The sequence below is a fragment of the Adiantum capillus-veneris genome, chromosome 14 (genome assembly GCF_014529385.1).
Source record: "Adiantum capillus-veneris isolate H3 chromosome 14, ASM1452938v2, whole genome shotgun sequence".
NCBI classification, from domain to species: domain Eukaryota; kingdom Viridiplantae; phylum Streptophyta; class Polypodiopsida; order Polypodiales; family Pteridaceae; genus Adiantum; species Adiantum capillus-veneris.
In genome coordinates, this window is record NC_140944.1 from 39,572,944 (window position 1) to 39,586,210 (window position 13,267).

General features: G+C 43.2%; 1 protein-coding gene across 1 annotated transcript; it reads left to right on the forward strand.

Moving 5' to 3' along the window:
* The first annotated feature begins 3,394 nt into the window (after positions 1-3,394).
* On the forward strand, positions 3,395-7,541 carry LOC147442238 (putative glycosyltransferase STELLO1). Its single transcript, XM_086528479.1, has 3 exons — positions 3,395-5,388; positions 5,979-6,105; positions 6,806-7,541. Exons 1-3 carry the CDS (start codon positions 3,647-3,649, stop codon positions 7,274-7,276), a joined length of 2,340 nt encoding a protein of 779 aa, XP_086384605.1. The 5' UTR covers positions 3,395-3,646; the 3' UTR covers positions 7,277-7,541.
* The last annotated feature ends 5,726 nt before the right edge of the window (positions 7,542-13,267 follow it).

The following is a 13,267-nucleotide window of genomic DNA, read 5'->3' on the forward strand; positions in this document are numbered from 1 at the left end:
ATCTTTCTCTCCTAACAACACATGTGCGCCATGGGACTCAAACATCAAGCTGTTGTGCTCGTAGCTATGCTTCAGTGATAGTCCTAGGCTATGCAACCATTCCCTACCAAGTACCACATCTGCCCTCTCCATATTCATTACCTGAAAATCCAAGGATGTGGAGTAGCCTTGTATTTCCAACGGTACGGCTCTGACTTCAGTTCCCATATTTCGGCATCATAACCATTCATCATTGCTACCTTGTAGCGGTGGAAACTCGGAGTTTGGGGCAATTTGAGTTTTTTCACTAATGCATAATTAATGAAATTGTGAGTGGCACCGTCATCTACCAAGATGCGCACCTTGTCCCCTTGAAGAGATCCGTGCATACGCACTAATTGATGTGGACCAAAGGTCTATTGCCACATGGAAGCTGTGATACAGCATTCATGCACCACCTCGGTGTGTGTTACTTCCACCGTAGAGAATCGTGAGGAAGACTCAAGAGACAGCACTTGCACCGTGTGCACCGCTTTCTCCTTGCCGTGAGCATCAAATTTCCCCTTGGGGCAATCCTTTTTGCCATGGATGCTTCCCAATCATTGAAAGCATAACTTCTCTTTTTTAGACTTATCAAAGTCCTCAGGAGAGAGAGGACCACATGATCCCTTTGGTTTTTTAGTTGCTTCGGAACTGGTTACAATAAATTTTCTTTTATTGTGCCCATACTACGTGCGTGTATGACCATGTGTATTAGCAGGCAAGTGATTATTATCTGATTTCTTTTCATCTGGATCATCATAAATGTGTGCTTTCACTATGGCCTCCTCAAGTGTTTTAGGGTCCCGAGTCTTGACGTGCTTCTTAAGCTCGGGCGTTAGACCGTGGATAAACCCACGTACTTGCTAAAAGGTGTCTAGTCCTTTCAACTTGAGGATAACATCCCGATAGTGAGAGATATATTCAAGTAATGACGGGTGTTGGTGCATGGAACACGTGTCACAAGCCGTCCAATTTTGATCTGCCTCATTTGTAGGCAGAGATTCTTTTCGAAACATAGCCTCAAAGGCTGCCCAACTCTGTGGTATGATATTCTTCTCCGTGAGAGACATCCACCATTTGTAGGCCTTGCCTTCCAGAGTCAGACTTGTCTGCAGTGCTCTAACTGCATCCGGAGTATGCCGTAAGGTATGAATTCCATCCCACTTGCTGAGAAAGATATTCACTGCATCCTTATTGCGATCTCGGTCCTCTCCCTTAAAAGTCGGTGGTTTGGTGTTTTTCAACAACTCATCCACCTCCTTTGCAGTGAGAGAGTGCAAAGAGTTCGGAGATGGACCTTGTCCATGATCATAAGGGCCTTGCCCCTGATTGGTAGCATGTTCATGCATGTGTGTCTCAACAGGGCCCTTGGCCTGCTGCTGCATATATTGTATCACTAACGTGGATAATTTAGTGACATTTTCATTTAAAGATGGAAAATTTCCTTCCATTACTGAGATGTGTGTCTGAAGTGCACGAAATTCTTGAATATCGAGCAATTCATAAGCGTCATCACCTCCCGTAGCGTCGCGTGCACCCTCCGTGAGAGTATCCGCCCGCGAGCCGTCAAGGGAAGGATCAGGCGTATGATGCTCGAAATCAAAGGTCATATTGATATCTGAATCCATGGCAACACCGTGCAGTGTAAGAAAGAGAACGAAGAATACCTTGATTCGAAAAAACAATCCCGTAGCCGTAGTATGCACTGCAAACCATAATTAGCCGTGCTAAACGTTGGTCGTCAAAGCTTTAGTCAACCCGTAAGTCCACCCGTTCACATACACCGCTTGAACGCATCACCGTTGATTCTAGCTTCCGAAGAAAACAAGTGATGTTGGATACTTGTTTGAAAACTTTAAAGCTGTCATAGACTAAGCTTGATGCAATGCTGCCATTGACCGCCTGTCGAAGAAGTTTTCGGCCCTTGTCGGCGAGGTTATGTTGCCCTTGGCCGGGTGCAAAATTGAGGTTTCAAATCCGAGGTATTACCGTATAGTAATTAAGTGCAAAATTCTGGAACTTAGTTACTCCTGTCTTGCTGAAAGGTATGCCGAGAATCACAGACCGTGCCCCTCTTTGTACACCGAGACACGTTTGGCTTGGATGGGGTGTATGCCGGGGTGGGCATGCACCCTTATGCTAACAATTTTAGCCCAAGATTATGGGCCTTAGGGCGTCGTGTGAAAAGCCAACCCAAGAAGGCTATGGCATTCTGCTGTAGGGCTGCCGAGAGGCGAGGAAAGCTTAGTACGCCGCGTGAGGTGCTTGGTTACGCCCAACAGAGAAACGGATTTTCCTCAGCTCGGGCTCGCGCACCGTTCAAGGCCGAAAGCGCCCGGTTTCGTGCAGGTGCTTCAATCGCCTTCCCTCCTCGCAACCCACACCGAGAGCGCTGTCGGGTCTCCTTTGTAGAGCGGCTTCACGCCTCCATGCACAAGCAAAAGATAAAGATAGGGGTGGCTCTCCACGCCTTTGTGTCCCCCAAAAAGGGATTGGCTCTTGATACTAGTATAAGACCTAGGGTAGCTAGACCTTGAGATCCTCCTCCCAACCTCCCATTATAAAGGCAGGCTCCTAGCCTCTTGCCCTAGACGGGTCCCATGTCCACATTGCCTAGCCTGGCCGCCTGATCGTAGTCCGTGACTCCCTGGCCTTGCCTTGAGAAGGATCCCTATACCACCTTGTTCCAGCGAATGGGAGCCCAAATGTTTCTTACAAAGAAGCTCCATGTGACTCGAAAGAATTTGAGAGCATCTCCACTATATTGAATTAGACCCATCTACTCGCTATATTGAAACCCCCACGGAACTAGATTGCAAGTGTATAGCAAATCAATTGCGATGACCTCTTACGACATCCCATATGCGATGTTGCACATTGTGCCCATGTTTTTAATAGAAAATGGTAAAGCTACACCAACCCTCTTTTTCTCGCCTCCTCTCCTGGCCCCCTCCACTTGGCCACCTCCTTCGAAGGTTCTGAGGCTACCTGCCTAGCTTCCCACCTGTAGTTATCGCCATGGTCAATTTCCTTCGATGTGCCTTCCCTGCCATCTCTCTATTGTGCATCAGCTATCGGACGCTGGCCTGCAGCTTGGTACACGCTATGCTCTCCTTTTGTCAAATTTCCACCACTCATCTTCTCAAGTTTCAAGGAATAAAATTGTAGTTGTAATTCTTTGGGGTGCTAATATAATCCACTCACGATTGGGAGTTTTGCCCCCCCCCCCCCCCCCACCAAAAAAAAAAAAAGAAAGATAAAAAGATTCAAGGAATAAAATGGAACTGGGGCCAACTTTTATTTGAGCGAGGTCATAGTAAAGTAATGGACGGCCCACACCATTTGGCTCCTCATGTCACTTACGGTGGACGAGAGTGGTGAGTCTGATGATTGTAAGGCAGTTGGAGAGTCGCGCTGAGATGGAGTATGACAGCTTACTCCACGCCCGCTCTACGCTACCAACAGAAGCAACAGCGCACTCTTTTGTGTCTGATAGTGGAGGGCGCCTCATTCCCCTGCTTTTGACGTGCAGGATTCTTGCAAGAAAGGCCTTGCATGCAGCAGAAGAAGCAGAAGCTCTCCCTTACAAGAAGCTAGCGCCTTCCACCATCTCCCAGAGAGGGCCATGCTGGTCCAAGAGCACAGAACAGAGCCCCGCAATGGCGCCTCAGAGCTTGCGACTAGCAGGCCCAAATCAGATATCAAGATCAATTTCCAAAATGGGTACTTCAGATCTCAGCTTCTGAAGAAGGATCCCGCCCTCTTCAGTAGAAAGGGCACTCTTCTTGAATACATCTCAGAAAATTTCATCAAATTGGGCATCTTGGGCCTTGTCTTTCTCAGCCTGCTCATTCTTTTCCTAGTGAAGAACAGGGGGGACTCTTCTGCTCTCCTCTGTATTCAGCCTTCCTTCAAGGGACCAGAATTGATTCCCTTTCTGGATGTAGAGTTCGAAAGGGTGGTTGCCGTCAAGGATACAAGCAGATTTCGTGTTCTCAAGGCAGATAAATGGATTATTGTTGCTGCCTCAGGAGTTCCTACAGACGAGGTCATGGCTATGGCGAAAATGCAGGGTTGGCAAGTGCTGGCTGTAGGGGACAGCGATACTCCTAGCGATTGGGATGTAAGAGGAGCTATCTATCTATCAATTGAACAACAGGCAGCTTTAAAGTTCAGAGTTCTTGCTCATCTTCCATTCACGTCGCATGTCAGAAAAAGTGTGGGGTATCTCTTTGCTATCCAGCATGGTGCAAAGGTCATCTATGACGCCGATGAGCATGCCTCAATTCTCGGGCGTAATCTCAGCTATGTTTTTGATGTGGCTTTACCCGAGTCTCACAGCAAGACAAACAACCTCTTACAGTTTATTTCCTTACCCAACAGAACCGTTGTAAATCCATACATCCACTTTGGCCAGCATTCTGTATGGCCACGGGGCCTTCCTCTTGACCATGTCAGCAGCATTAATTCAGATATATATTACGATTCTGTCGCAAGTGGCAAGCAATGGGTTCAACATGGGCTTTCAAATGGGCTTCCAGATGTGGACACTGTCTTTTACTACACTCGCAAGGATGTGCAGGAGCTGATTGACATTAAATTTGATTCACGGGCTCCTCCAGTTGCTCTGCCTCAAGGAACCATGGCTCCTTTTAGCCACTTTAATACATTGTTTCACACGCCAGCGTTTTGGGCTCTTATGCTTCCCGTTTCTGTAAATCCTCAGGTCTCGGATGTTTTTCGAGGGTTTTGGGCTCAAAAACTTTTGTGGGAGATTGGAGGTTATTTGGCAGTATATCCGCCCTCTATACACAGGACTGATGCAAAAAAGGCCTTTTCGTTCGAGGAGGAAAAGGATTTGCATGAGTCTGTGGACATGCTTATCAACTTTTTGATTGGGTGGTCTTCAAAGCGAACATCGTTTTTCATGAGAGTTCTTGAACTAAGCTATGGATTGGCGGAAGCAGGATTTTGGGCCGCGCAAGATGTAGAGTACACTGCCGCTTGGCTCCAAGATCTTGTGTCTGTGGGATATAGGGAGCCCTTATTGGTTTCTCATGACATTGAGAGACAAATGCCTCCCTCCGGCCAGTCAGACCAGTCGGAATTTGTGCCTCTCGCTCTCTCGTCAATACATTTAGGGGTGCAGGAGACTGCCACAGTAGTTTCGGAGATAGGAAACTTACTGAAATGGAAGCAATTCTATGGACGCATTGTTTTAATTTTGGAGTGCAGCTGGCCAGTCAGTCAAACAGCTTTAGGATGGAGAATGCTCTATGGTCGAATATTTAGAAATGTGGTTTTGCTTTCCAACCAAAGTGATGCGTCCTTCAGAGTTGAGGCAAACGAAAACTGGCAGACTTTCAAGTTAGTTTGCGTTCTTGTGTAAAATTCCTTGTTGAGATGGACTCCTTTGTTGTTTGCTTTTCTTTGTGGTCTGTAACTCTCAATCTTTGGGTCCAGTGCTTTTCACCACCCTGATCTTTCGGTTTTATGCATGGTTGATGAGGTTGTAGCCTTTCCGTATGTCTTGGTGTAGGATAGTTTGGTTATTTTCCTCAGATTCTATTGGTTAGTTTTTGTTCCCAATGCTTGCTTTCAGGAATTTTCTGCTGTGCCTTGCATTCAACATTGGGAATGGGCTTTTCATTTTTCCATGTTATGGTGTGCATGGGTGCCTAAAAGCTTTTTTTGCCAAAAGAATGAAAGATTCTGGTCTCTTTGAGCTTGTTTGATGAACCCAATAGTTTTGGTCCGACTTCCCCAATTCACATTTTCTGCCACTTCTCTTTGGGTTGTGCCGATTATTACCCATACAAACCCATTTCATTGAGGCTCTCGTTATCCATGGAGTGATCTCGCCACTACGATAACTGCAAATGGGGATATAGGAGTGGACTTAGTGACGGAATTTTGTTTCTCTTGAGAAAAGCTAACCTGTTTGGCTTTTGTTGCAGGCTGCTAGGAGAAATATTCGAGCGTTACCAACATGCCGAGGGCTTCTTGTTTATGAAGGATAATGTCGTATTGAACTACTGGAACTTGCTACAAGCTAACAAGACGAAGTTATGGAACTTGCACAAAGTAAGTATTGAGTCTTGGTAGGGCATGCAACAAAAAAACAAGTTTTCACAGTTTTTAAAGAGATTCTTTTCCATGGTTTTACATGTTGCTTTGGGGGCGGGGGTTTGCACCTCAAAAATGTTGGTGTACCACGTGCCTTCCAAAGGAGGGGTATTTGAATTCTTAAAAAATATATATTTGTAAATTATTTTACTTACAGAAGGGGGTTTATCAATTAATAAACCCGTGAGTTTAACGAGAAAAAAAGGTCATTTTATTGCCTAACAATATGTAATACAGGGTTTTTTTAAATACCAAATTCGAATGCACGAGATATAGATGGTTTCTTTCAAGTGCACTGCCCGAGGCATTTTTTCTTGGAGCTTAGATGCCCTCTGTATGGGAGATGATGGATTCTATAGTTGTAATGTTGAATGTGCTTCATCTAGCGTATGGAAGTAGACATCTAGATTTATAATTCCTCTTTTAACTTAAATGTAAAGAAAAAACTTGACGTTGTAAGGTTGTTCGTGGGAGCCCTTTGAATCATGTTTGGAACGGTTTGAATCACGTTTAAACCATTCGAAATGTTCAAAACCACCTTGATTTACATGTTAAACCACCATTGATGATTTGTGCTCTTTACAACAACAGCCATGTTACCTGCCTTTTGACTCACAAATAGAGGAGAATAATGAAGGTGTTGGCATGTAATCCACAGGTTAGTGATGCATGGAAGCTCGTGAGTCATGAAGAAAGGAATGGAACTGAATGGTACTTGAAGAGCAGTATCAAGAGAACTGTGAAGAAAATGGTGTCGACAATGCCGGTCCACTTTCAAATGTGTTATAGAGAGAACATGGGGGAGACGCATTTTGCAATGAGCAAGTCTGAAGCATTCTACATACCCCAGAGACTAGTGAATGATTTTGTTGAGCTGTCTCAGCTCGCGGTGCAAGCCAAGCTTCATCCAGATTTAGCTCTGCCTCTTTTCTTCTTAGCCATGGAGCCCGTCGACGAGTACGACACCGAAGCCTTTAGTCAAGTTTTATACAATATGGGATCGTATGCAGCATACTCTCCCGAGGTGGACATTGTAAGGCAGCCCTCTGCGCCATCGACCCAACGCCAGCTTGTTCATGTGATCAAGGACATGGCAGCCGGGGACCCTCTTCTTCAGGAGACCCTTTAAGCAGAGCCTTTTAATTGTCGTCCTGCTCTTATCTTCACATTTAAGCTGCATCTTCATGATGTAAAGGCACATGTGCATAGCCCTGAGATTGCACCTTCATATTTTCGTCTTGTTTCCATTTTGTGATTTGTAAACCAACACCGATGTACAGACGTAGTTGCAAATGCTAGAGTTGGAGATGAGGACAAAGAAGAGCAAGCAAGTTAGAAATGATGGTTGTTCTTGTATGGTTTATTGTGTGAAAAATTGATACAAATCCCTGTCAGATATGGTGTAGTGCTTGACCCATTCAAAATTGTGAAGGGAGAGCTTTCTCTTCCTTAAAAAAATAGGTAATTGTAAATAGCACACACACACACACACACACACACCATGCTTGTAGGCACATACATAATCACTAGTGCATGCTAGCTCACAAACTAGTTATATCAGAATTCTCGTGTAATGGAGTGTGTGCGTGCGCTCCCATCCGTCTGCTTGCGTGATGCATGTATCTAAGAGCCCTGTCCTGCCAGAAGCTTGCTGTGTATGCGATGTAAGAAATGCCGACAACCAGAAGCTGTCTTTACACACACACACACACACACACACTCACTCACTCATTGGTACTTAGTTATAGGTTTTGGGTTTTTTTCCCTCACCATGGGACTAGGCCCGTATCTATTATTTACAAATAGGGTTTCACTTAAAGGGCTTACTACCCTATTACCATCTACTTGCCGTAACGGCGCAGTGGCTCTCTCTATAAAACATAGACAGCCTCACCATCGTGTAATACTGTTGGTTCACTCATGGCAATTGTACTCATGACCAGGATCTGGCAGGCCGACTCCATCCTTCCTCTATATGAAAAGGTGAGGGTACTTCTCAGGCTCTCACTTAGCTTTGTTTGGTTGTTACTGTGCCTAGTGTAATCTCCATTGTGTCTTGACATTGAAGAGGTGAGGGCACTTCTTAGGCCCTCACTTAGCTTTGTTTGGTTGTTACTGTGCCTAGTGTAATCTCCGTTGTGTCTTGAGATTGAAGCATGGAGCTCACCGCTTCTAATACACAGGTATGCTTTCTTCGCCATTTTTTGTTTTCATTGCAGTTTTTTTTTTCAAAAAAAAGGGGAGGAGCATTATTTTGAGGTCACTACTGTTGAGGAGGTTTTGTTTGTTTTTTTGGAAAAAAAATAAAGCATATTACTCCTGCTCTGTTACGGGTTTATGTTATTCCTTGCTGAGAACCATATAGGGCTAAAACATGTCATGGCATGATGATTATCGTCATTTGCAGATCTACTGATGATACAATTGTTTACTGATAGTCTATTACTTAAGGTTGTTCTGTCTTTTTTCGTTGGGGGCTCCTTTTTGACGCTCTGCTGAACCTGACTCTACTGGTGCTTACTGATCATTAATATGCTTGGAGGTTGCCTTGATAGTGTTGTTTTTTGCATGGGCTATCGATCTTAATCATACATAAGCCTGATTAGGCCTTGTGTTTTGGATGGATATGGAAGCTTGAAAGGGATGGTGTTTTCCCACACACTGCTAATTGTTATTGAATGTTTTTAAGGACATTTGGGCTCGGAGGTACGCTATTGTTGTATCTGGTCATCTCTTTTTGGTCGGGTTAAGGGTAATACGTTGGTCATGCAAATATAAAGGGGCTGAACTGGTTGCGCATTGATATTAGACATTGTTTTCATTGATAAGGGAGGATGCCCTGACTGCATTCCATGACGTTACTGGTTTTATTCCCCGACTTTGGTTGAAATACTGCAAATCGGTATTTACATTGGCAGAATCGATTTTTTAATGGTGAAACAAGGCTTGGCCTAGCTGCATACGGTTGCTAGATGTTTTTTTTCGGCCCGACTACTTACAGTTATTGGATTTACTACTAAGTCGTCATGTTAAAGTATTACAAGGATCTTTTCTCATAAGAAATTGGTAACTTAATAACATAATTCCTCTAAAATTCATGGTTAGACTCGTGGTCTAGCTTGATACAGCAAGGGCTCCTTGCCACATAGTTGGCCAAAATGATGTGTAAGGTAAGTAACATACAAGCTGGTGGATTTGGATTCAATGTACTATGATGGACGTGAACTATACCCGACTTTAAACAAACATTAACTAGTTTAAGGCTTGATTGAAACTATAAAAGGAATTTTTAACTTCATATGATGGTGCTTTTATTGATCTAGGAAGATAAACTAAGATATTTAAAAGGGGGGATTCAGACACTTGGATTAGAAGGGGTAATGGTCTTCTAATCAGAATGATATAATTTTTTCTGCTTCAAACTTTGGGTTTTTTTTTAAAAAAAAGAGAGAAAAACATTAGTCTACATAAATACTACTTGTAAAGTTTAAAAAAAGTTTGTAAGATGGACATGGATAACAACTGGTATAGTCCATTGATACTTGTAAAACACATCCAAGGCTAATTGAATTGTTGTCTTGTTTGGATGGATGCAGGTAAGGACTCTACCTTATCTTGGAAGGTTTTTTTGACTTTGGCAAGCTGATCTACACTGGATGGAACACTCACTTATGGTTTGGGAAGTTCTTTTACTATCTCTATACAAGCTGACCTCTTCTCTTTGTTCCATTGCCAACTGTCTTTTGAATGTAAAAGTTCAATTATATCTTATTATCTAATATTAAACAGCTACACACACATCCTATACATAAGGTTTTTCTTTCTAGAGAAACCGGGATGCTGGTTTTGGAAACTATCTTCAAAATTGAGTTCTAGGTTGGACCCACAGTCTGTAATCCCTTGACTGGTTGACTGGTGTTAGGTGGTCCTTCTTAGACTCTATTTCTGGTCCCCTATTCACAGATACTATAGTCTTTGACTTTGCCGGTTTAAGGTTTGTAGGCTCAAAACTACAGTAGTGTTTGTAAATAAATAACCTCTGACGAGCGATTCTTTCCAAAAAATTGAAAAAGATTAAACATAGAATCAAAGAGATAAGAGAGATTGTATTCAAAGATACCCAACGCGTTTCGACTTTAAAGAGTCTCATCAGGGGATGAATACAACATTCTTTCTTTCAGGCTTTTTGCTTATATAGACATTTAGTAGGAAGATTTTGGTGGATACTCTTGAAGGAAAAATTAGAAATTTTTGGAGGGAAAGGTAGTCAGGTGGGAACTTTACTATGCTTTTAAGGAGTTTAGGTGGATGTGTAGCATGAGGTATACTCTGTTGGTTTGAAAGTGAAAGGTTTAAATACAGGGGAGTACAAAAGCAAAGTGTTACCTTATAGATAGGGGAAATGGGGAAGGTAAAGGTAAGGATGATATGTCCACTCTAGAGGTATGGAATGCATGGATGAGAGTAGGTGAAACCTTCTCCTGGGCATGGAGAGAGAGAGAGAGAGAGAGAGAGAGAGAGAGAGAGAGCTCACTTTTGATGTTGGCACCATCATGTCTATAAGGGGTAAGTAAGGGTAGAGTTAAAAATAAACTTGGATGGTTTAGAGATGGAATTAACCCAACCTTTAGGAAAGTGAAGGTGGGGTGGTTTGCTGGTGTGGTAAGGAAGGGGGAGAGAGAGAGAGAGAGAGAGAGAGAGAGAGAGAGAGAGATAGAGAGAGAGAGATCACTTTGGATGGTGGAACCATCATGACTATAAGGGGTAAGGAATAAGGAAGGGTAGAGACAAAAAAACACCTGGATGGTTTAGAGATGGAATTAACCTAACCTTTGCCAACAAGAAAGTGAAGGTGGGTGCTTTGATGGTGTAATAAAATATGGTTCCTTAAGGAGGTAAAGAGTGTGGTGAAAGTATAGGGCTTGATTACGTTAACATTGGGGTTGGGTTCTAAATGAGGACGAAGCTAGCTCTGAATGTACAAGGTTAGGTTTAGGGGGCAAATAGGTGTGGATACATAAGGTTAGCTTAGAATATGGATGGGGTGCTTCTGCGGGCAAGGTTTACTTTGGGTAAAATTTGGTTGTCTTCAAGAATTTTCTTATGACGAAATGGTAATAGGTGTCAAGGCATGATGGTGATGTATCGACTACAAAGGTTTGGTGTTGTGGCATATAGGCTGGGCAGGTGAGCATACCATAAAATGGTGAGATTGGAGGACTACCAAGGCACATGATAGAATGGGTGGGCACCTAAGGGTTCCTAATTGTAACCATACCCGTACATTGAAGCTCTACCTCCCTTAACATGCAATGAACTAAACCAACCTTTAGGAAAGTGAAAGTGGGGTGCTTTGATGGTGTGGTAAGGAAGGGTAGAGAGAGAGAGAGAGAGAGAGAGAGAGAGAGAGAGAGAGAGAGAGAGAGAGAGCGAGAGCTCACTATGGATGGTGGAATTATCATGACTTTAAGGGGTGAGGAAGCGTAGAGACAAGAATAATACTTGGATGGTTTAGAGATGGAATTAACCCTACCTTTGCCAGCAATAAAGTGAAGGTGGGGTACTTTGATGGTGTGGTAAATTGGGGTTCTTTAAGGACGTAAAGAGTGTGGTCAAAGTATAGGGTTTGATTAAGCTAACATTGGGGTTGGGTTCTACAAGAGGACGAAGCAATATAGTGAAGGTGGGGTGCTTTGATAATGTGGTAAATTGGGGTTCTTTAAGGACATAAAGAGTGTGGTGAAAGTATAGGGTTTGATTAAGCTAACATTGGGGCTGGGTTCTACAAGAGGACGAAGCTAGCTTTGAATGTACAAGGTTAGGTTAGGGGGCAAAGAGTTGTGGATACATAAGGTTAGCAGATGGGGTGCTTAAGGGGGCAAGGTTTACTATGGGTAAAAATGATTGTCTTGAGGAATTTTCTTATGACGAAATGGTTATAGGTGTCAAGGCATAAATAAGTTAGAAAATGTACACTTTTGCAATATGCTAGGTATAAGAAGTTGGAGTAAGTTGTACCAATTTGAAAAAAAGGGGAGGTTGCTAGAGTGTTAAACATTCCATGAGGGCTACGGTCAAATAAAGTTTAAGGCTAAACAAGAGAGGTAGCTCTGTTGAGCTAAGCAGGCTCTTCGAGTGTGGGAAGGGTGAATGAGGTTGCTTTATGGAATGATGAGGCCTAGTAACAAAGGAGAGACGGCCCGGGGGGAGGAGGGGGCCAAAGCATCTACAAAGCAAGTTTGTAATGAGAAAGCTAGGTATCCCTTATCAAAGTATGGCCTTATAATAGATGGCATAGTTACGGATGATGTTACTAGTAGGTAGTAAGGAGAAAGGGAAAGAGCTGAGGAGGGTAAAGGATAAAAAGAGCATAAAAAAGTGGATAAAAGAGAGCATAATTGTTGGCTAGAGGTTGAAGGATGTACATCAATGGGTTTGACAGTAGTAAGCAGTAACCTTGTTACACTTGCCTAGAGTCATGGATCCTTCATGGTTGTATTTAGGAACAATGGTCCCCTAGGTTTGTTTTTTCGACAATCAAGGAGCTTGGTGGTGAATGCCAATTCACAAAGCAACAAGCTCATTCCTTTAAAGGCTCCCAACCATGTAAACGGCTGCCAAAATTATACTCCATCAAAAAGTAACTTTGGACCAGCTACATGTATGTGAAAGTTAAGGGGCATTGACAATATCCTCTGCAAGAGTAATTCAGTGCGGCTGAGACAAAAAGGGAGTGGGGAGTGACTAAAGCCGTACCTATGCAGCCAAAAAGAAGAGCTTCATTAGAACCTAGGGAAGGTGTTATTATTAGCATGCATGATGGTGATGCATCGACTACAAAGTTTTGGTGTTATGGCATACAGGCTCGACAGGTGAGCATACCACAAAAAGGTGAGATTGGAGGACCACCAAGGCACATGAAAAAGTAGGTGGGTATCTAGGGGTTTCCAATTGTAACCATACCAGTATATGGAAGCTCTACCTCCCTTAGCATACAGTAAACTCCAATGTCCCGCCAAAGGATTGTATTATTGGTTAAAGGAATTTTGGGTTAATCTTGTTATTCAAGGACCTAGTAAATAAGGGAGATGCTCTGTATCTTGAGAAGGCTATGCTTGAG

Bases quoted from the DNA above. Each gene is read 5' to 3' on its own strand.
- LOC147442238 (XM_086528479.1), top strand. From the start codon at position 3,647: ATGCTGGTCCAAGAGCACAGAACAGAGCCCCGCAATGGCGCCTCAGAG. The intron at 5,389-5,978 runs GTTAGTTTGCGT...CTTTTGTTGCAG, and splicing joins GAAAACTGGCAGACTTTCAA to GCTGCTAGGAGAAATATTCG. The intron at 6,106-6,805 runs GTAAGTATTGAG...TGTAATCCACAG, and splicing joins AGTTATGGAACTTGCACAAA to GTTAGTGATGCATGGAAGCT.